This window comes from Passer domesticus, chromosome Z, assembly GCF_036417665.1.
Source record: "Passer domesticus isolate bPasDom1 chromosome Z, bPasDom1.hap1, whole genome shotgun sequence".
Lineage (NCBI taxonomy): Eukaryota > Metazoa > Chordata > Aves > Passeriformes > Passeridae > Passer > Passer domesticus.
This window is the reverse complement of record NC_087512.1, coordinates 76887688-76908372: the sequence shown is the minus strand read 5'-3', so window position 1 is coordinate 76908372 and position 20685 is coordinate 76887688. Positions and strand designations below refer to the sequence as shown.

Here is a 20685-nt window from a genome sequence, read left to right as displayed (position 1 = left end):
AGCAGCCAGCTGCCAGCTGGGCTCTGAGAGCGGAGGATTCGCCCGCTGCCAGGAAGAGGCACCCAGGGCCCGGCTGCTGCCTCCTGCAGCTCCAAGGGCCTCCTTCCAGCCTGCCTCTGCCCAGGCTCAGGCTGCTCCGGGCTCTGCCAGGCCTCTGCTGGGGCTGCACCCCAGCCAAGGCCGGGCCCGCTCTCACCTCACAGGCGCTGCCAGCTCTGCACCAGAGGAGACCTTTCAGAGCCCCCTCTCTGATCCTTCTGCTTTCTCACTTGAGCAAGGCTCTCCTTCTGCCAAAGAGATTGCACTTGGGGATACAAATCCAAGTGGCAGGAACCAAATGTTCTCGAGTCACAGCTGCAGGCCTGAATCTGCACAGGATGTCTTGGCTGCCCCACTCCTTTGGTTTTCCTGCAAATGCCATTGCCCTTTCTGCCTCCACTAGAAATACCACAGCTGGGCAAAAACAAGCCAGTGGGTCATATTGCAAAGGCATTGTGGTCTGGAGAGGATGGATGAAGAAGATCCTTGCCCACTTACAAACCATACAAAAGAAGCCATAAGTGTGATTCAGCACCAATAAAAAACAAGAAGGAAATGTTGAATATTCTGAAGGGGTAAGAAGGAGGGGAGTCTTCCAAATGAGTAAATGTTTCCAAAACTTTATTTAATTCCAATCCTAATCTATAATCCTACTTTACAAAACTCTTCAACAGCCCTACTCTACAATCCTACTCTACAATTCTACTTTAAATTTCTTATGAAGTTAACATCTTCAAATTATTGTTACATTTTCGTCACCTAGTTCTTCTTTTTCTTCTTCTCCACTGCAATGATGAGTGGTACCAGGATGGATGCTGGCTTGGATGATGTCACAAATGGATGCTGTCCATAGGAAAAAGAAAAAAAAAAGAACAGTGAACCATGACTTTCCAAGCTCAGTGCTTCACTGGCTCCATGAGGATTCCTCTGGTTCCTACAAAGACCCACAAAGTAGAACAATGGGACCATCTGCACCTCCATCTTTACGTGCAGGACCTTGCCATCACAGGCAACCCTGGCCCAGAATCCCACTCATCTCTTTATTGTGATGTCTTCATCCTGCTGGGATTTTTGCCCTGCCAGTGCTCTAGAAATGCTGCTTTCTGTCCTTGGAGTTTCTTCTTTTCAGGAAACTCCAAAGCCTCACATTGGTCCCTCTCTTTGAACAACAGGCACTGTGCTGATTTCCACAGGGAGACAGAGCAGTGTCTACCTTTCCATGCCCTGCCCCTCCTGTGCTGGATGGCACCTTCCTTCCCAGCAGGGACAGCCCAGTGGCACTGGCTGCTGCACTTCCCTCTCTGCCACACAACCTGGCAGTAACTCTGGGGCAGTTCCTGTCTGCTTGAGCGTGCCAGGCAGCAGATGGGGCTGGGACAAGTCCCTCTAAGCTCTCCCTGTTTGCCGGCCAGAAACCTCGAAGGGTGGGCTGGGGGCACAAACCAGGGCCCCTCAGAGGCTGACAGTGAGCTCCCCACAGTCCCTCCTGCCCACAGCCAAATCTCTGACCACTCAGCCAGCCTGGCTTCCTTGGGTTCCTGCACCACCTTTGCATGTCTCTGTACCCTGCATTGCTCTACTTCAGTTCTTTTGCCATTGGATAAAATGGAGCACATCACCAAATTACAAAACAGGGCAGCAGAAACAGTCAGAGGACAGAGTACCTCTCCTCTCAGGAAAAACAGAGAGAGGTGGAATTATTCAGTTGTGTGAAAAACATGCCCCAGAGAGCCACTTATTGCCACTTTCCAAAACTTCAGATTGGCTTTGAAGAAATTGGGGGACACCTTTTTGAACGGGACAAGTTACAATAGGATGTGGGTGAAAAATTTTAAACACACAGGGGATCAAGTCAGAGTAGGTCGAAGGAAGAAATTGTTTACTCATGGCATGGTGCCACCCTGGCATGGGTTGCCCCAAGAGCTTGTAGTTGCCCTGTCCCTGGAACCATTCCAGGTCAGGTGGAAAATGACTCTGAGCAATCTGATCTCTTTAAAGATGTCCCTGCTCATTGCAGGACACTTGCACCTGATGACCTTTACAGGGCCCTGCCAGCCCAGCCCAGTCTAGGACTCCTCACTGTTTTCCTTTGAAGAGCACCAAGAGTGGAGGTGAGGAGGAAGGGGGCTCATCTGATGCCTTGGACTTCCATAGAGGAGGAGCCCATCCCTCACACCCTGTTTCACCTGCAGCCCCTTTGCATTTTACCTGCAGGAGCTCCTTGGCAGACCAGCGCCGCGCCTCGTCTGCCTGCAGGCAGCAGCTCAGGAAGTCACGCAGCCAAGCCGAGAGGAGCTTGGGATGCAGCAGCTGTGGGGTCCCTATTGAGGCTATCATGAATTTAGCCTGGAGAAAAAGGAAACACCTGCTGCTTTCCCCATCTGTAACTGCTCTCCCAGATCCCACTGTTTAACCCCTGTTCTTCAGTGGCAGTTTCTGCCCTGGCAGAGACCCAGAGATGCCTTTCCTTCACCAACAAAAAAACCCAAACCCCGATGCAGCCACAGCTTTTCCAACATCCCTCACATCTTGCCATGGCTGCTGATTTCATTGACCTACTCAGTGGGAACTACATCAACATAAGCACGTTTGCTTCTCTGAGGATTCACACCAGCTTGACAGGCTTTTAGGAAGAGGGACTTTACTATACTAATTCCAAGGATTAGTACATGAACGGCATCACTGCAGTGCTTGTTGGTCCCTTAAGCACAGCTGCCATAAAACAAAACTCATCAAGCTTTTTCTCCTGTTCTTGAAAACAATGGTAATTGGAAGGAAAGAAAGGAAATCCATCAGTTATTCCCCAGGTAAGGCAACTAACACCTACAATCTCATATTCCACACAGACACATGAGGATGCCTGCACAAATGTGTTGGGATGAAAATGCCTGCTTGGGCACACAGGAAACACCTGCAGCTCTGTCTCTCAACTGTGAAAATTTCAGCTTCTCTTATGTGGAAAAGAAAAGCTTTTCATGGTCAGAAGAAGGAGAGGTGCCATCCCTATGGTCACTCTCTGCTCCTTTGGATACTCAAGTCAATGCATTAATGGTAGGCCCATCCCAGAAAGTGCCAGGATACACTGGCAGGTTTTGGCAGGCTCTCCACATCACCAGGTTCTGGCTTGGTGACGTGGAGAACGTGGCTTCAACTATGAGAGAAACATGGTCACTGAGTGTTTCAGCAGCACTCCACAAGAAGCAGAAGAGACTCTGTGGCCTCTACACCCTCCTGCCCAGGTTTCAGGCAAGCTTCCCAGCAAGAAGAAACTGCACAGGGGATGCAGTCCCTCTCTGAAAACCACAGTTTTAGAAACTCTGTTTGGTTTGGGTTTCCTTCCTTCATTTCTGGAAGAATAAGAGTAGTTCTAAGATGCTTGTTTCCTGTTATTGGGGCCATCTACACAGACAAAAGAACTGGAACCACTTATAACCCAAAGGCAAGTGCTGCCTGAGAATGGAGTTTGTTTGCATGTGGTAAGGCTTGAGTTCCCCCACTGATGCAACCAAAACTACAGCAGATGCTGATGTGTTGCAGGGACATTTTTAGGAGGGCACTGTGCTGGAAGCAGTCTTAGCAGATGGCAATGGGATTTTGTCCAATGGCACACAGAACATGGGACAGGTGAGAAAGACAGCGGGATCAGTGAGGATTTGCTCCTTACTGAGGCAGGACTCTGGTTCCAGTAAGGAGGTTCTTGTTCCACCATTTCAATTCCCACAATTCCAAAAGACCATATGTCCACTTTGGGGCCATATGGTTGACACGTCACCACTTCAGGCGCCATCCACCAAGCAGTCCCTGCTAACGAGCTCCGTGTATTCTTCTCAGGGGTGAGTTGAGTAGAGAGGCCAAAATCGGCTGAGGAGAAAGCAAAATAACTGTTTTTATTTTAATTCTGTGCAATTTGGAAACCAAGCAAAAGAATTCCCCAGTAGAAGTTTGAGAATGTGCTGTTGACTCTGCTGGACAACAGTCCTGCTCTGTTTTCTCAGGACTTTAGCCAAGGAAATATGGCATTGTGACTTAAAAAATTCCCACAGTATTTTACACTGCCTCCAGCAGTGGCTTTTGTTCTTTGGAAGTTTTAGACCTGTAGCTCCCTCCCCCTGGAAGGGACACACAGAGCAACACCACTCTTGACTGCTTGTTCCTTGTCATGCCTCTGAGCACATTGCAGCCGTGTCACCAGCTCACAACAGATGTCCCTGCACTGTCACCAGCACCATTTCTGGGGAGCTGGCAGTCACTCCAAGCAGCCCCACACCCACATCCCTGGAATGCTGCACCTGACCAAGAATATACTGACCCAGCTTGACAGAGCCGTCGGTTCTGAGGAGGATGTTGCTGCTCTTCACATCTCGGTGGATCACATGGTTGGAGTGAAGAAAATCCAGTCCTTGCAGGCACTGAGAGAGGAAACAGAAACAGGAGAGCAAAACTAAGTGATGTGATTTCATCACATAAGAAAGGGCACAAAGAATCAAAAAGATTCCCTCTCCAGGGGTATGGGGAGTAATGGAGAACACAGTGCCACTGAGAGGAAGGGCTTGCTGCTGCAACACTTGCAGAGCAGGACCTTTCTAAGGAAAGGCATGCCAGCCTTTGAAAGAGCAACAGCACCTGCTGTTGTAGACTGTCCCCTGCACACCAGCCAGGATGACTGCTGCTGCAGGGGATATGCTCAGAAGCAAACAGTGCTTTGGCTGCACTCCTATCCTTTTTAGCTGAGGACTGAGAGAAACTAGTCTCTCTCTTTTCCTTTGCTATTCCTTTCAAATCCTGCCACCAGCACCTTTGCTTTTACAGGCAAGGAATGCAGTGAAGACAGGCAAAAGTTTAGAGAGGCAAGATGGAGAAGAGCCTCTTACAAGAGGCAGAGTGAGAACACAACAGCAGGAGATAAGAGTACAAGAACTGAGTTCAGTGAGTGCAGGGGCACTGGCAGCCATTTCACTTGAGATGCTTCTACTTGCCCACAGCATAACAGCAACACACAAACAAAGCTTGGCACATGAAACCTCTCCTGTTCTGAGCCCCTGTTTCCCAGACAATCCTGCCCAAGCCCTCGGCAGCACAGATGGGATTGCTGACCTCCCGACTGATGGCTGCCATCTCCTCTTCAGACAGGTAGCTCTTGCTGATGACATCGCTCAGGGTGCCTCCGTCCATGTACTCCATAACCAGCCAGAGTTCCTCACCCAGAAGGTAGCTGAAAGAAGGAAACAAGGGCGTGGAGATAAACATGCATGGCTACGTTGATACTTTCCTTCCGGGTTTCTTGTTTCCAAGTCCCTTTGTGACGAGGACAGAATCAAAGGAATAGACATTCCCTCTTGGCTGTGCATTGTTTGCAGTCTGTGCAGTCTCAAGGAGAAAGGCACAGCTGTGAAAAAGGACATGGCTTAGATGGCCAGCAAGCAAAAAGTGCAGTTTAGTAACAGCCCAGGCAAAAAGCCTGTCAGGCATGGTGCTTCTGGAAATAAGGACCCAGTCTTCCTGGCATGCATAGCAATGGCAATGAGAGGCAAGGATCTAAGGGAAATCCACTTTAGGAAGGTTCATCAGCATTGAAGAAACTTTAAAAAATCAATCCTGTAAAACTGTGGAGGTAGTGAACTTTGAGGGTATTAACTTAGTAAGATACAGCTGATCCAGGTTTTGAATATTTTTGAATAATTTTCAAACTCTGTGTTCCTGGGAAGACTCATGCAGACAAGATGCAGTCTTGTCTCATCTATTGGAGATGAGAAGAGAAATATTAAGAAATAATTAACAGCTCCACTTTCTGCCCCTGACCAAAGTGAGTTTTTAACCTCTCATGTTTGCTCTATGTAAATGCACATTCACGGGATAAGACCATGACCTCTCACCTGTCTAAATAATTCACAACACTGGGACTCCTATGCCTCTTCATGATCATGATTTCATTAAGGGTTAGCTGCTTCCTTTTCAGTCCTTGAAGCTTTATTTTCTTTATAGCCACCTAAAGAGACATTGAAAATCAATAACTTGAGAAGTTGGTGGCATGAGACCACAACAGACATGGAGCGAGGGATTTTGCAATGACACAGCTGAGCTGTGCCAAACTGCCTTGTGATTAGCACTGCAGTAATTAGGAACTGACATTCCAACAGCCCATTTCTCTGCTCCCTTGGGGAGCAGTTACAGGACATGTGGGGCCACTGATGTTGCCTTGACAACTTGGTATCAGTGGTGTGTCAACTATCAGCCACAAACCTCTGACCACAAAGCAGCAGCCACACTCTCTGCTGCTTTGTATGGGATTCAGAAGAAGTAATCCAGGCCTTGATACTCTGTGGATACATCTTGGGCTATGGGCAGAGCTTAGGGCTTTTAGGGACGCCTTGCAGATCTCTCCCTACGTGCAGCTCCCAAGTGCAGCACTGCAGGTGGCTAAGGAACTACCAGGAACTTTCAGGTGTATTTGCTGGCAGCCAGAGATGAGAATTCAGGACTCTGAAGCTGTAGCCCCAAAGGGCAGTGAGGTGCTCTAAGGCACCACCTTTGTTTTAGCCATGGAGAGCGAGTGAGCGCATCCTTCTCTGAAAGGAACTACTGCCCTTCCTTCCGTGCCTTCCTTCTGGCAGCTGAGAAGGACAAAGCCCCAAATGTATTTTGCAGGCTGGCACCAGTCTGTGCTTCTTGTGCCTTTTCAGCACAGCTCTACCCAAAGCTCCAGCCACAGCTCACAGCAGAGGGGAAAGCCCTCAAGCGCAGCAGAATCTCTGGGGGCTGTTGACATTTACCTCTCCCCACGTGTCATTGTCGAGCGCTCTAACCACATCTCCAAAAGACCTAGAAACAAAACAGAAGCAGAGAAGGGAGAAGCTGTTTAGCTCTTGGAGTGAAAGCCAGCCCACACAGGAGATGTCTCCTGTAAATGCCCAAAACCTGCAGGATGCAGGAGGGCTCTGCCAGAAGGCAGATGATGCATTTTCCTCTCAAGTGCATGGGCACTGGGCCTGTTCCTGAAGCATTGGGGTTCACTGCCTCAGCTCCTAAAGGGAGTTTGTTCTTTCATCTTGGGTTTCAGTTTCTAAACTGTGTGGTTCCTCTCCTAACCACAGAGTATTTCTTTCTGCAAACCATAGGAAAGAAATGTTCCTGAGAACTGTAACCTGACAGCTTTGATAGGGGGTAGGTTGCTCTTTCAGGCAAGCAGGATTCTTCTTTGTTCATTAGTCTGTCAGTATGATTTTGAGACATACAAAATACTAAAGAAATTAACACAGAGCTGTCCTACACTTGAGAGAGAGGAGATATTCCAGGTTCTGTCCCTTGATGCAGGCAAGACCTCGGCAGCACGGAGATGTCTCTGACAAAGCCTTCTGAGCACGCTCCCAAATTTTGAGCCGCACTGCGAGATGGGACAATCTATCCCCAGAGTGTGAACATATTTGCAGCTGGCCTGACTTCACACTGGATAGACATTCCACCAGAAAAACTCCTGGCCCATGGCTGTGCAAAAAGTAACTGCAGTTGGACTCACCCGCTGCCAATGTGTTCCAGTTCCGTGTATTTCATTGTGGGATCTTCCATGGTCACCATACTCCCTGAGGGGAACAAAGTGCAAGATGCTCACTTTAAAACAGAGATGCCAGCTTCCAGGAGATAGAAAAGGAAGGCCCACTGTCTGGGGCTCTGACTCCTTTGTGGTCAGCTGGGTAACAACAACAACAACAACCACAACAGCAATAGGACAGGCAGCCCTGCAGTGCAGATGGCTGGCACAGAGACTGACTTTGTCCAGTCCTTTGAAGAGTTCTCTTGACAGGAAACAAAGCACAGGGAGATGCATTCCCAGGAGAGGAGGACATCTTCTCAATCTTTCAGCAGTTTGCCAAAAGAATGCCTTTCTGTTTGTAAACCACAGCAGCTCAAGCTATAACCAATCCTGACGGGGCTTTCAGCATCAGAACCCTCACCCTTTATGAGCAGGCTGAGCTCAAAGATGTCCCTCTCCCATCTAAGGAAGGCTCCAGCCTCTGCAGTCCCACCAGCCCTCAGGGACAGGGCAGCTACCACAACAAGGCTGGCAAAGCCCAAGCAGGAGCACTGACAAGCAGTGGGAAGAAGCCACAGGCAGCCTGAGCCCCGTACAAGCTGTTGCCCCCATTCAGGACACAACAGGATGGGCTTTGAGATCAGACACAGCGAGGTGCAGATCAATGCCCTTCTTGTCCCAACAGGTGATGGCAGACCCAGAATCCACTGGGCTCTGCTCTCAGCCCCACCAGGTCTTATCTGAGAGCACAGCACTGGCAGGTGTTGTGGGCAAGAAGCAGATTGATGGGGTTGTGCTGCAGAATCACAAAGGACTTGATGTGTTTTCCTAGGGACTGATCTGAGCAGGGCTTGGGCCAATGAGTAGGATTCTAAGAGTCATGGGAAAGAGTGGGAATCAGGTATGAAAAAGTGCACAGAGTACACTGTCCCTCATATGAGAAATACACCAGACATACCCAGTATCTCCAGATATTTCTCCTCAATCTTCCATTTTGGAGCAGCCATGCTACTGTCAGAACTGGTGATGAACGAACTGTCTGAGCTTGACTTCCAAGATTCAACAGTGTATCTTCCTCCAGGTAATGCTGCTGCAGCAGCAGGTTTAATGCCAGAGCCCGTGATGTGCTGAACCTGTTGCACTTCTGGTGGGGACAGTTCCTGTGGCTCACGCCAACCTTGGGGCCCTTCATTGCCCGTTGTTTGCTGGAAGTCTTTGCAGGCTGCCAGGTGAGATGTCGACACTTGCACCTCAAGTCAAAGAGAACAAAGCAGTCAGAGACTACAGCTTGTCCCTGTCAGCCAAGAGTCATTGACTGTGAGGACAGGGAAGGAACCGATTTACAAGGGATACAGACAGGGATTCAGTCCTCCATCTGGGTCACCATGTTCCACTGCAAAGAAACAGGGAGAGCAGCAACAGGCCAGCAGGAATCAATTTGGATGACTGCTGGCCAAAAGGCCAAAGGACAAGTCCCACTGCTCAGGGCAGCAGCTGAGATTCAGCACAGCAGGAAATGTCCTTCAGAGAGACTGTGATCCACACTAGACCAGGATGGCACTCAGAGGCACGGCCCCACTCCCTGCTGCTCTGCAGTGGAAAAGCAAGAAGGGCAGAAAGCACCAGTTTGGTGATTGCAGTGGATGTCCCTCCCTCACTCACTTCATTTTGTAGAGCCTGAGGGAGGCGGTTAAGTTTCTCTCTGATGATTTTCATTTCTTCCTCCAGCCTCTTCTCCCTTGCCTTGTTCCTGTCCTCGGATTCCTGCAGCTCTGCCTCCACATCTTCCTTGATGGTCTGTAAACAACAATGGAGAGGAAGTTTCATGAGTGGAGTGGCTGCCACTCTTTCACTTACCTGGTTTTGTTGATCGCTCCTGTGCTGATGGCGATTCATCTCCTCTTGAATTCCTCTCATCTCATCTTTGTTCCTCCTCTTCACTGCCATGATGGCACTCTGAGCTTCGGGCAGCTCTGCCTGGGGCTCTGACTTGATGTTCTGTACACACAAATGCAGAGCAAGTGACTGGCAGCTGCCATCAGGCTCAGCTTTTTCCTCTTGCAGCCTCAAAAGCACATCTATTCAGCCACTTCTTTCTGCTTCCCTACCCACCTCTGCTTCCATTGCAAACCTCCTGTCCCAGTGCTGATCTCAGGCTCTGTGCTTTCAGTGCCTGTGGGACTCCTGGCCTCCTCACGCCCAAGAACTCTGTTTTATGCCCCTCTTCCTGCCCTTCCCTCTGTCACCTGGCCAGTCAGGCTTACCTGGCCATTCTGCTGTGGCTCTTCCACCTGCTGCCTGCGCTGCTCTTCCTGCTCTCGGGCTGGGAACAGCTCTCCCTGAGCCTGGCATGGCATCTCTGGTAAAGCTATCTGCTCCTGCTTATTTTCTACAAGGACCTGCACAGAAAGCAAGAGAAGATGGCTTTCAACTTCCCATGTGATATTTGTGAGCCAAGACTCAAAGGCTGATGGGCTCACACATTCCCAAAGCTCTGTGCTGCTGCTCTCCTGGATCATTCCCTGCCTGAGGGGAGGCACAGATTCCAAAGTGAGCCTGGCACTACAATCAGGGGCCATCTGGCACTGAAGCTCCAACAGCCTGTCAGGCAGCTGACAGGGAAGGTGTGGCATTCCTCAAGGCTCTGGTGAGGGCCTCCCTCTGCTCCTGCCATGTCCTCTTTTTCTTTCAGTAGTGACTGACACCCAGCCCTGTCCCACAGCTCCATCCTGGCTCTGCAGGTGGATTCCTGGCTGAGCTCAGCTCTTGGGAGAGACACTTCTGCAGTTCACGTTCTCCTCAGGCCTGCAGCAGCATTCCTGCCTTTCTGACATCTACACTCTTGTTAGAAATCCTGTCATTCAGGAGATGAGATGCGTGCAAAGATCCTCTGATGGAGGTCACAGAGCCTCTATGGCCACCTCAGTATATGGAAGAGGACCAAGGTGTTTCTTCTCCCTCTTTTGTCAGCTGAGAATTCTGACCAGCAGTAACAGAGACTCTCATAAGGCCCCATTAACAAATGCACTTACACACCCCTGGGGATGCCAGTGAAGGAAACCGTGTGTCATGTAATGCATGTATGAGCAGAGTCACCAAACACCACTGAACCATGGAATTGTTCCACCTCTCTAGGACAGGTAGAAATTTGAAGAATTAACTGGGGACTTCAGGGCAGAAAAGACCATAGGAGGAAAACAGCTCTGAGGGGGAAAAACACCATGTCTGGAGGGGGAAACATCTCTGCCTGCTCAGAATCGGTCGACGTAACATGTCACTAATCCTCTCCTGAAAGGGATGCTTTAGGTGAGCTTTGCACCTCCGACATCCTTGGACCAGAGATGGGAAGATTCAGTTCTTAAATGTTACAGAGAGAGAGAGAGAGAGAGAGAGAGAGAGAGAGACATATCTCACTACTATAATCTGTTATTACTGTCCTCTCTGTTGTTACACACATCAACACTTGAACACTTGGTAGCCAGTGCCCCCAGTCAGCAACATTCCTGACAATGGTGTTTTATTGCTTCAAGAAACCACATTCCTGGGGAATCTGGCCTGTGTAGGTCCTTATGGAAATTGGTCTGTCCCAGAGATTGCACTGGGAACTGCACTGTGTAAAACTGTGCTGGAGAAAGTTCTTCTCTTGGTCTCTACCACAATGACACTGCTAAATTGGCTGTAATCAGAAATAAAGCACAGACCCTCCCTGCTCCTCTGATCTCTGAGGACCAGTTGGAATGAAAGGCCATTGATATCCTGCTCAATTCCTAAACAAAACACACTCTGATTCCCTGGGCTGCAAAAAGGAACAGACATTGATAACCTGAAAGTGATCTCTAATGCCATACTGGCCGGCCTGGAACGACAACAGATCCATCGGCACCAAGCTCTATGTACGGAATGATGTCATCTCATGAAAAACTACTTAATTCTCCAGAAGTGACACATTGGAAATTAAAATTCTAGCCGACCCACTACAAGTACTGTAAAAGGGCAGAAAATAATGAGGAAAAGCAGCATGGTAGGGAAAAAAGAAAATGAACAAGCCTCATCCTCCAAGAAAAGAAAAATTAACGATTTTTAAAAGGGGAAAAAATAGTAAATTCCAAAAGTGGCTAAAATACTTTGATTGAGTGAGGAAAATCTGAAGGTCCCTCACCAGCCTCTGTTTATCCAGGCTAAAGCTCCCTCAGCACCTCCTCCCTGGCCTTATGCTCCACACCCTTGCCCAGCTCCCGTCTCCTTCTGTGCACACGCTCCAGCCCCTCAAGGACTTGCTGCTTCACAGGGCCCACAACTGCACACAGCACTCACTGCAGCTGCGGCCGCAGCGCTGCCCAGCACAGGCCGGCGCTCACTGCCCTGCTCCTGCTGCCCCTCTGCTGCTGACACAGCCCACCATGACCTTGGCCTTCTTGGCCACCTGGCCACAGGCTGGCTCTTGCTCAGTTGCTCTGGACCGGCAGCAGCCCTGGCTCCTTTTGGCCCATGCAGCTCCCTGGACACAAAGCTGCCCATCTGACTGCAAATACTGCATCCTCCATTTCTACATGTCCTTCCTGCTCTGAGCAACACAAGACAGCTCTCAAGGACTTGCACCTTCACCCCCACTCCAGGCTCCAGTGCACTTGCCAAAGCTGCAGACTTCACTGCAAAAGTGATGCCCAGAAACTCACCACTTCTGCCTTTTGCCTCACCAGAAGGCTTCGCAACTACGCGCTTCCTTTCCTTGGCCACACAGCACAAGAATGGCCCCCCACAGCTTCACGGGCAGCACACTCATCTCCTTGCAGCTTATCAAAAGGCAAAAGGCAGCTGGACCAAAAGAGTCTGTATGAGTGAATAACTCCTCAAGAAAACTGCAGAACTCTTCCACAAGCCAAACACACCTTTCCACGAGGGAAAAACAAACAAACAAAGCCCTGGGACCAGCGGCTCGACCACGTGTGCCCTTGGGCAATGCACTGCAGAAGCCCAGACATAGAGCTGCACTCAGCCAGGCAGCCAAAAGCTCACCCAGAGCCCCCAGCTCTTCGGTGCCTCGACATGACAGGGCAAAGGCCAATTTCCAGCTGGCACTGCCTGCAGGAATTGGCTACGTCCTGCAGGACTCCAGCACTCCGCCTCCTCGGCCAGCAACAGCAAGTGCTGGCTGCTCAGCAGCTTGCACCTCTGCCTTGCCCTAAAGACAGCGCCACCCACAACTGGCACTTACTCTCTTGGGATGATCAGCCTGGGCTGTGACCACAGCTGGAGTCTCGTGGTCGTCTTGCTCATTTTGCTCCTTTTTGGCTTCTTCTCCAGGAGCAGAGGGAGCCAGGGGAGAGATGGCTGTTGCATTTGTCTCCTGTGGCAAGAGAGAAGCATGAGGGACAGGCCATTACCTACCATTTCTAACCTCATTTCTCCTGGCATTTACAACCACAGCTTCTAAGGAGAACTCATCAACTGTGTTAGCAATGGCATTCTCAGTCACTCCATCCCCATTAAAACAGGCCAATTCAACACTATATGGCTATGAATTGGATATTCCTTCTTGTCTGCTATCAGCAAGCAATGTTGTCTCTGCAAAACAGAGCTTATATTTCTTGCAAGCTCTGAAATGGACAAGTAGCAAAGAGCCGCCAAGGCCGTTTCTATTGCTGCTGCAGAGAGGGAAAACTACAACTGGATCAGAATCCCATCCAGTGCTGGAAAATGGCAGGAAATGTTGTGCAGAAGCCCCATTGCTGGCTGGAGAAAGAGAAAAAGAACAGGGCTTCGCATCCTGACATACCAAAAACACCTACAAGCCCCAGGATGCAAGTGAGCCACTCCAGTGTCTCAAGCACTTGGATGCACTGAGGGCAGGTTTGGCAGGGCAACAGCCCTTGTGCTGAGCACTGTCATATGGGCATCTATGGAAATTCTTCAGTTCTCCATCTGAGATTGAAATTAGGAAATATCCACTTTTTTCTTTTTTTTTTTTTTTTTTTTTTTTTAAGTCATGGGAATGATTTTCTTTGGGCTTTTCTCTCTGGATTTTCTTTTGGCCATCCTTGCTGGCCCTCTATACTCTTCTGTGTCTAGCCAAGGTGACAGCTCGCTCCCGAATTTTTTAATAGGAGGAACATGAAATCTTCCTTTCTCACTCACCTCAGGATCAGCTCCGCTGAATACATGTTTTATGTGACCTGTAGTGGGCAGGGAAAATGAATCAGATGCTGTGAGAAAAGTTCCTGGCCTGGTGAATCCCACACAAGAGGTCAATCCAAACAGAGATTATTTTCCCTTTCACAACATCCCTCCAGGAGACACATTTCATTCACACAGCCACCAAGAGATCAGGACAATGTTCTTGCTTGTGCCTACACTTTGACCTCTTTAGTCAGCAAAGGAATACAAACACGATCAAGAAAATACAAATTCTTCATTAACACTCAATACTCCTGTTCTAGTAAACACTTAAAATATCTTCTAAAATCCTCTCCTTCACATGCTTTTTAAAAAAAAATCAGTTGCATACACTAATTCTCATTAACTTGCTGTAAACAGTTGCCCAGCAAAGCTTCCCCAAAATTCTTCTGAGCTTTGGGAGTTCTATTGTGAAACAGCACAGCAGCAGCTGCAGGGTTCAGGAGGAGACACTCACTGGTTTGGAGTTTGCACTTCTTTGCAAAGGGAATCACTCTTTTAGCACTAGGTAAAGGGTCAAGTTAGACAATCAAATTCTTTCGTGACCAAATTTAGAAAGAAAGAAGCTTTCCCTGAATTCTGGGAACAACTGCAACTGGGAACAACAGAGTTTTTAGAAGGCCTTCCGAGAAGTTCTCCCAGTCTACAGTTTCAAAGCTGTCTTGTTTGTCCCAGCAAATTGAGGAAATGACAGGCCCTGTTGCCACAGACTCTCCCGTGGAGGGAAGGGAACCCCTGCAGGTTCCCTGGCAATGCTGCCCCTGTGGCTACAGACACCCCCTTTTTAGCTGAACAAATTGACAGGAGCTTTATTAAACCAGTGGCATCCTAATGCTCTTTCTGTTTCTAAATCAACTCAGCCACTAAGAAGGAGCAGGAAGACATACAAAAGCCGGTTATGTTACACCCTAACCTAAGTAGAGGGGAAATCTCTACTTACGTGCCAGGTGAGTCAGAAAATAGCTGGAATAAGTAACTCCATAGGCAGTAACCACTGCAGCAGCAAGCTGCTGAATCATTGTAGCACTGCTGTGCAAGTTTGCACGCTGTGCTCCAACACTAGAATAAACAAGGCTCCTGTCAGTGTGCAGCTGCCCACTGACAAATGCCTCAAGGCGCAGGGTGCTCCTGCTCTGAGCAAGCCCTAGGGCTGCTCTGACACTGAGGCCTTCCGTGCACCAAGGCAACCTTCTCATGTCACCACTGTGACGTGGCAACCATGCCCTGACATCACAAAGCAAACGCTCCATGCTGGTCTGTGACTTTATGCAAAGCAATAACCAACCTTCCCCACAGCAAACACAAAATAGCCTGGGAAGTTCTCCTCTGCCACAAAGCAGCACAAATTGCCCTCTTCGGCCAAACCCTGTTGTTCAAGGGATCCAAGAGTAACTCCAAGATTCCCCTAAGCAACTACAGCCTGTAGCCCAAGTGAGCACTCAGATGGCACCCAAGCAAAGGAATCCAGGTCAAGAAAATGGCCCACAGCATTGCACATGTGAGAAACGACTCTCACTTTGAAAATTTTAAAGGTTTAATAAACCTTAACAAAGGACTGAACAAGGAAAAATGTTCAGCACTGGCAGTCTCTGTGACTTGCAGCCACATCCTCATCTACAAAAGAGATACTCTGCCTTTGATAGCCTTAGCCCCTCCAAAAGTTTGGTCAGTCAACTCTTTCTCTGCTATCCATTGCTGGAGATTACTTTCTTACATCTTGATTGGACGTCAGGTGTTTTACACCTCGCCTCCTGGTCACAAGCCAGCCCTCCCCTAATGCCCTGACTACCAAGGTTATTACAAGGGGGAGGGGAAAAAGGACAATGGGAGGATATATTACGATAACAGCACTTTACATTTTTACATCCACATAATATTTACCTCTTAATTGTGAGAGCCAACCATTACATTACTCATCTGTAACACACAGAGCCAGGAGAGAAGCCACTGTTGGCAGAACAGCTGAAATAATTGCTAACAAATCTCCCCATATATTTGCATGTTTATCGGACATGCCCAGGGCTCCTGTGCATGTACATCTCTGCCTTTAGTCCCCTTTGGAAGCACTCACACTGGCAGCATCTGCCCAGCAGCAGCAGCTGCTCCAAGCTGGGAACGTGACTGGAGGTGCTGATTTCCAGAGGCTTCTGTGTGCCAGGGGAAGGCAAGGCAGGAGCGGGTTGAACGGCGCTGGCGCTGCTGCTGCTCTGTGCCAGGGAGCCCCGGCTGGGCAGGGCACGGTGCCCTCTGCGCTGCGGGCTCTTCCTCCTGCCACAGCTGGGCACACCTGGGAACAAGGCAGGACAACTTGTGGGAAACCAAGGGCTCTGTGGGGCTCCTCTGCTCTGCACACACCCAGGACACCTGCAGCAAAGAGCTCTGGAGCCTAAGAAGAGAAACCAGAGGGAAACAGCTGGAAAAGGTTTCATTGGGACCTTTCTTACCTGCTAACAGAAGTTGCCAAAATGAAAGGTTACCAAGCAGGGCCTGATCCCTGCTGCCAGCTCAGGGTTAGAAAGAAAGCAATACTTTGTTTCAGTGTTGGGTGTGTAGGGAATCACTTCCTTAATACCTGCACTCCCAGCAATCTGACTTACTAGTTTGTATCCATGGAACTAAGACATATTCAATACTTTGCTGAAACTCACAGGCTAAACATTACTCCACTTTATTTGACATATTTAAACCTCTTCTCAGAATTTATTGACATCAGAGTAGGAGTGTCCTGTAGGTCCCTGGTGGTTGTTCAGGAGGAGACCCACAGGTTCAGGAGGAGACCCATGCAGAAAATAACTAAAAGACAACTGGGCTTGCAAAGCAAATTCATTCCATTAGCTGCAGTAGCAAATAATACATACCAACCCCTGGATACCAAAAATCCGCTGAGTGGGAGAAGGAGCTGGAGCGTGGTGCTCGGTAGGAGGCACAGGTAGGCAGTGCACTTCCAGGACATCCCCTGGATCAAAACGGTGTGCATCTCATCCTTCTCACCCCTCCACCCCAGAACCAGGCCTTCTATCTCCTGCTCAGGAGTGGGATTTTCCCAGTTACAGCATCAGCTCACACACGGCCGGCGTGTGAGATGAGGCCACCATGGCTCACCATACTCCATGACTCCCTGCCAACAAGGGCTCCATGATGCATTGTTCCCCTTTCAAGGCTGAACTGCCCACCCACTGACCAATACATTCTTTCTCTTTCAAGGGCCAAGTTCTCCCCTTTAAACAATACACTTTTCTTCATTGTCTTATCAACCTGCTCAAACATGGATCAAATATGGCAGGACCTCGGATCTTGGGTTTCCTACTGTCAGGATGATCCAAGTGTCCCTTTTCCCTGCCCGATGGTCAAAGGAAGAGTCGGAATTCTTTGGCTCTGATTCCCAAGATGGTTCATTATCTAGTATCTAAAATATTTTCTCTCAGATTCACAGAGGTCTGATCTGCAGGTCTGTCAAGGGCACACTGCCCTGCCCTGAGGAATTGCTATCTCTTGATACTAAAAACTACATGTACTTTATTTACAGTTATTTTCCAATACCTATCACCTATGTTAGACTGTCTACTTCTACTCTAAACCAATCCAAGAGTGCCAGCACAACCCAGAACATGGACGTTAGGAAGGAGAAAGAAGAAGGACAGGGAACACCCAAATTCCTCCATCTTGGGAATCCAAGCCCCTCTTCTAAAAATCCCAAAATTCTACTTTTCACCCTGTGACAACTACTATTATGCTACTTCAACTTCTGTGACTTGGGATTCTTCGTACAAGGTTGTTAATTTGCTCCATGGCTTAAGATCAAAATCCCAAGTGTCTTTGGCTTCCTGAACAGGATCTCCGAGCCCCCTGCCAGGGCTCGAGCCATCCAGGGCACCCAGAGGGATGTCCTGGGTTCTGACACTCCAACACGACTCCTGCTCCTGACATAGTCATTTAGGAAATATCTCAATCTTCAAATTCGCCTCTGCTAGTCAAGAGCCTCCTAAAAACACTACCTTCCCATTCAATGCATTCCAGCTATCTTCTTAGCAGGACCTCTCTCTTTATTCTCAAGGCTAAGATAGCCACTTGCACACATGAATCACTGCAATGGGGGAATACAGGGTTCAGCACTGCCTGTTAAAACTAAAGGAATTCACAAGACTAAGCCCTATTTGTTACACTTAACGCCTCTCCTTCCTTTTCTGGGAATCAAACACAAGCATTTCATGAATACACCCTGCAAGTGCTCTTGCTGAGTGACACCACATTGCTGTGTCAATAAAGCAGCTGGTACTCTGTCTCTTCACGCAAGGAAGGCCAATTCTTTATTCATATAACACATTTTTATACATTTTTCACAGCTCTCGTGTTCAATTCCAACTGCCTGGTAGTTTCCTTGCCACACCATTCATTGCTTAGAAGGTGTTTTTGTGTGTACATGCTAAGACTTTCTCTTTTACTCAGGTGTTTCCATTTTTCCTCTGTGGACTCTCAGGGGACATATTTCTTGTTTATTACAGATGCAAACTGTTTTCTAACCACAACAGCTTGCTGTGTTAACTGCACTCATTCTTATGATTTTTCACATGGGAAGTTAGCTAGCTGCACATAGAAGACATAACAGGCCAGCTGGTAATTGAGCAGAGCAAGGCCTGATTTTATAAGGCCTTTCTTTTCTAATACCCCTACCTGTGTGCAACACATGGTGACTTTCTTTCAGAAATTAATCAGGAAAACACAGATTGCCTACTGAAATTATTCTGCTCTTTTCCAAATCAGTTCACTACTCAAGTACAACTTCAGGCACATCCCCAATTCCCTCTCTCCCAGCAGCTCAGAGCAGCATTGCACAGCGCTTGCTGTGCTCCAGAGAGCACAAAGCAGGCTGGCCTGGTGGCCCTGAATATTTCTGCAGAACCCTCTGCATTTCACACCTTTGCTGGGGCTCAGGGCAGAACTGCAGGCCTGCAGGCGCTTCCTGGCAGAGCTGTGGGAGGCACTGGCTCCTGCAGATGGGAGCTGCCAAGCTGTCAGTGCCTCAGGCTGGCCTGGGTTGCCCTGGCACAAGTGCCGTGCCTGAAGGACGCTGCCCTGTGCTCCAGCCTGCCCAGCAGCCCGGCTCCCTGCGCCGCTGCCCAGAGTGCTGCACACACTGCTGCCCTTTGCCAGGAGTCACAGGGCAGCCGGCAGAAGAGTAGGAATCCTCAGCCACGCCACCTGCCCTGGGCTGCCCCTGGCCTTTCTCTGCTCCTGGGCAGACTCCAGACAGCCAATGCCTCCAGTCTGGGCTGTGCCCAACACGGCTACGCTTCCCCTCGGGAGCAGCCAGCTGCCACCTGGGCTCTGAGAGCGGAGGATTCGCCCGCTGCCAGGAAGAGGCACCCAGGGCCCGGCTGCTGCCTCGTGCAGCTCCAAGGGCCTCCTTCCAGCCTGCCTCTGCCCAGGCTCAGGCTGCTCCGGGCTCTGCCAGGCCTCTGCTGGGGCTGCACCCCGGCCAAGGCCGGGCCCGCTCTCACCTCACAGGCGCTGCCAGCTCTGCTTCTTTGTGCTTTTTCCCTGCCTATTCCTTGCAGGTCCCGCGAGGAGAGGATCTTGCCAGTCAGGACTCCTGGGCCCAGGCAGGAAAGGTGGAGCGGCAGGAGAGCACAGACGGAGTGCACGGCGCCCAGGAGTTCAGGTGTGTGTTGAGCTTTCTCGCTTTCTCTGAGCAGGGGTGGGCATTGCTGGGCTTTAGGAGGCCCAGTGTCAAAGAACAAATTTGGCTTTCTCCTTGTTGGACTTGCTCAGCACAGACGGGGGAAGGCAGCCCAGGACAGGTCTGGCTGCTGACCAACCTAGAGCACAGCTGCCTCCTGGGACTCACTCCTTAAACCTTGACAAAAAGCATTCCAAACTAGACCAGAGTAAAAGCAAGGGAGGCTCAGGCTGGGCTTAAGGAGAGCAAAGCATTGACCTGCAAAGGCAGTCATGCAGCATAAGAAACATCTCAGAGAGCTTGTGCAGATTCCAGCCCTAGACATTCCGAAGCCCCAGCTGGATAGGGCCTTGAGCAGCCTGTCCAGATGCTGACCCCAAGTGCTTGGAACTGAAGCCTGGGCTAGAGGCTTCCTGGCATCTCTGCCAGCCTAACCCATCCTTTGATAATTGGATTGGAAAATCGTCCCCACCTCCTCCCCAAGCTATGGCTTGCAGGCTCTTTCCTTGTTTCACTAGTGAAAGCAAGAGTAATTGTGGCAGTACTCACCTAGACTTAGCAAGCATGTCTTAGCCAAAGAAGAACTTTTGCAAGTCCAGTATCCACTGTAATCAGAAAGGAGTGTAAGAGCTAGCAGGCAGGAAGCTGTAACTCAGCTGAGAGTACCTGAGCTTTCTGGAAGTGTTCTGTGGCTTCTGGAAGCTTGTTTGACTTCCTCAGTGGTGACTCCTTCACCTGCAGGAACAACAAAGAGAGATGCTAGTATAGGGAGGGAATTGCAACATTCTCTTGAAGTGGAAGTAGAGGGCTGTTGGAAGCCCTGAGACTGCCCTGTGTGGGACATGGTATGCAGTCCTGGTCTTGCAAGGAGACTGTGTTGCAATTAAAGGCTTGTTTGTCTGTCTGCTTGCCGTAGGTGGAAGGAGTTGGCTGCATTTGAGAGAAAGCGCCACTCCTCACTGGAGAGGGCGTCTGAAGTGGCGGCACCGACAGCGGAGGAATGGCAGCCTCAGAGGGATCTGCTGAAGGAAGCGGTTCCTCTGGCTGTGCCAAAGGTACGCTCACCTTGTTCCTAGGCAGCACTTGTGGGAGAGGGATTTGTCCTAGCAAGACCCCCCCGAATGCTGCTTCTGGCAGCAAGCTGAGACCAAGCCTGTGTTGTTGTTGTTGTTGTTCCTCTTGAAAAATGGTGCCCCTCCACTGCCAGGTTTTCCGCCGGCAGCGGCCAGCCCACAGGGGCCTGGAGAAGCTGCTGCAGGAGTTCTCC

At 49.6% G+C, this 20685-nt stretch overlaps 1 protein-coding gene across 1 annotated transcript; it reads right to left on the bottom strand.

Moving 5' to 3' along the window:
• Window positions 1–643: 643 nt before the first annotated feature.
• LOC135290399 (serine/threonine-protein kinase PAK 3-like) lies at window positions 644–14926 on the bottom strand. The gene is made up of 14 exons (XM_064404302.1): window positions 14682–14926; window positions 13703–13740; window positions 12783–12914; window positions 9832–9966; window positions 9230–9565; window positions 8526–8817; window positions 7553–7616; window positions 6810–6858; window positions 5913–6025; window positions 5134–5251; window positions 4349–4448; window positions 3704–3900; window positions 2248–2385; window positions 644–882 (listed from the first exon to the last, which is right to left on the bottom strand). Exons 1-14 carry the CDS (start codon window positions 14758–14760, stop codon window positions 799–801), a joined length of 1875 nt encoding a protein of 624 aa, XP_064260372.1. The 5' UTR covers window positions 14761–14926; the 3' UTR covers window positions 644–798.
• Window positions 14927–20685: the final 5759 nt, after the last annotated feature.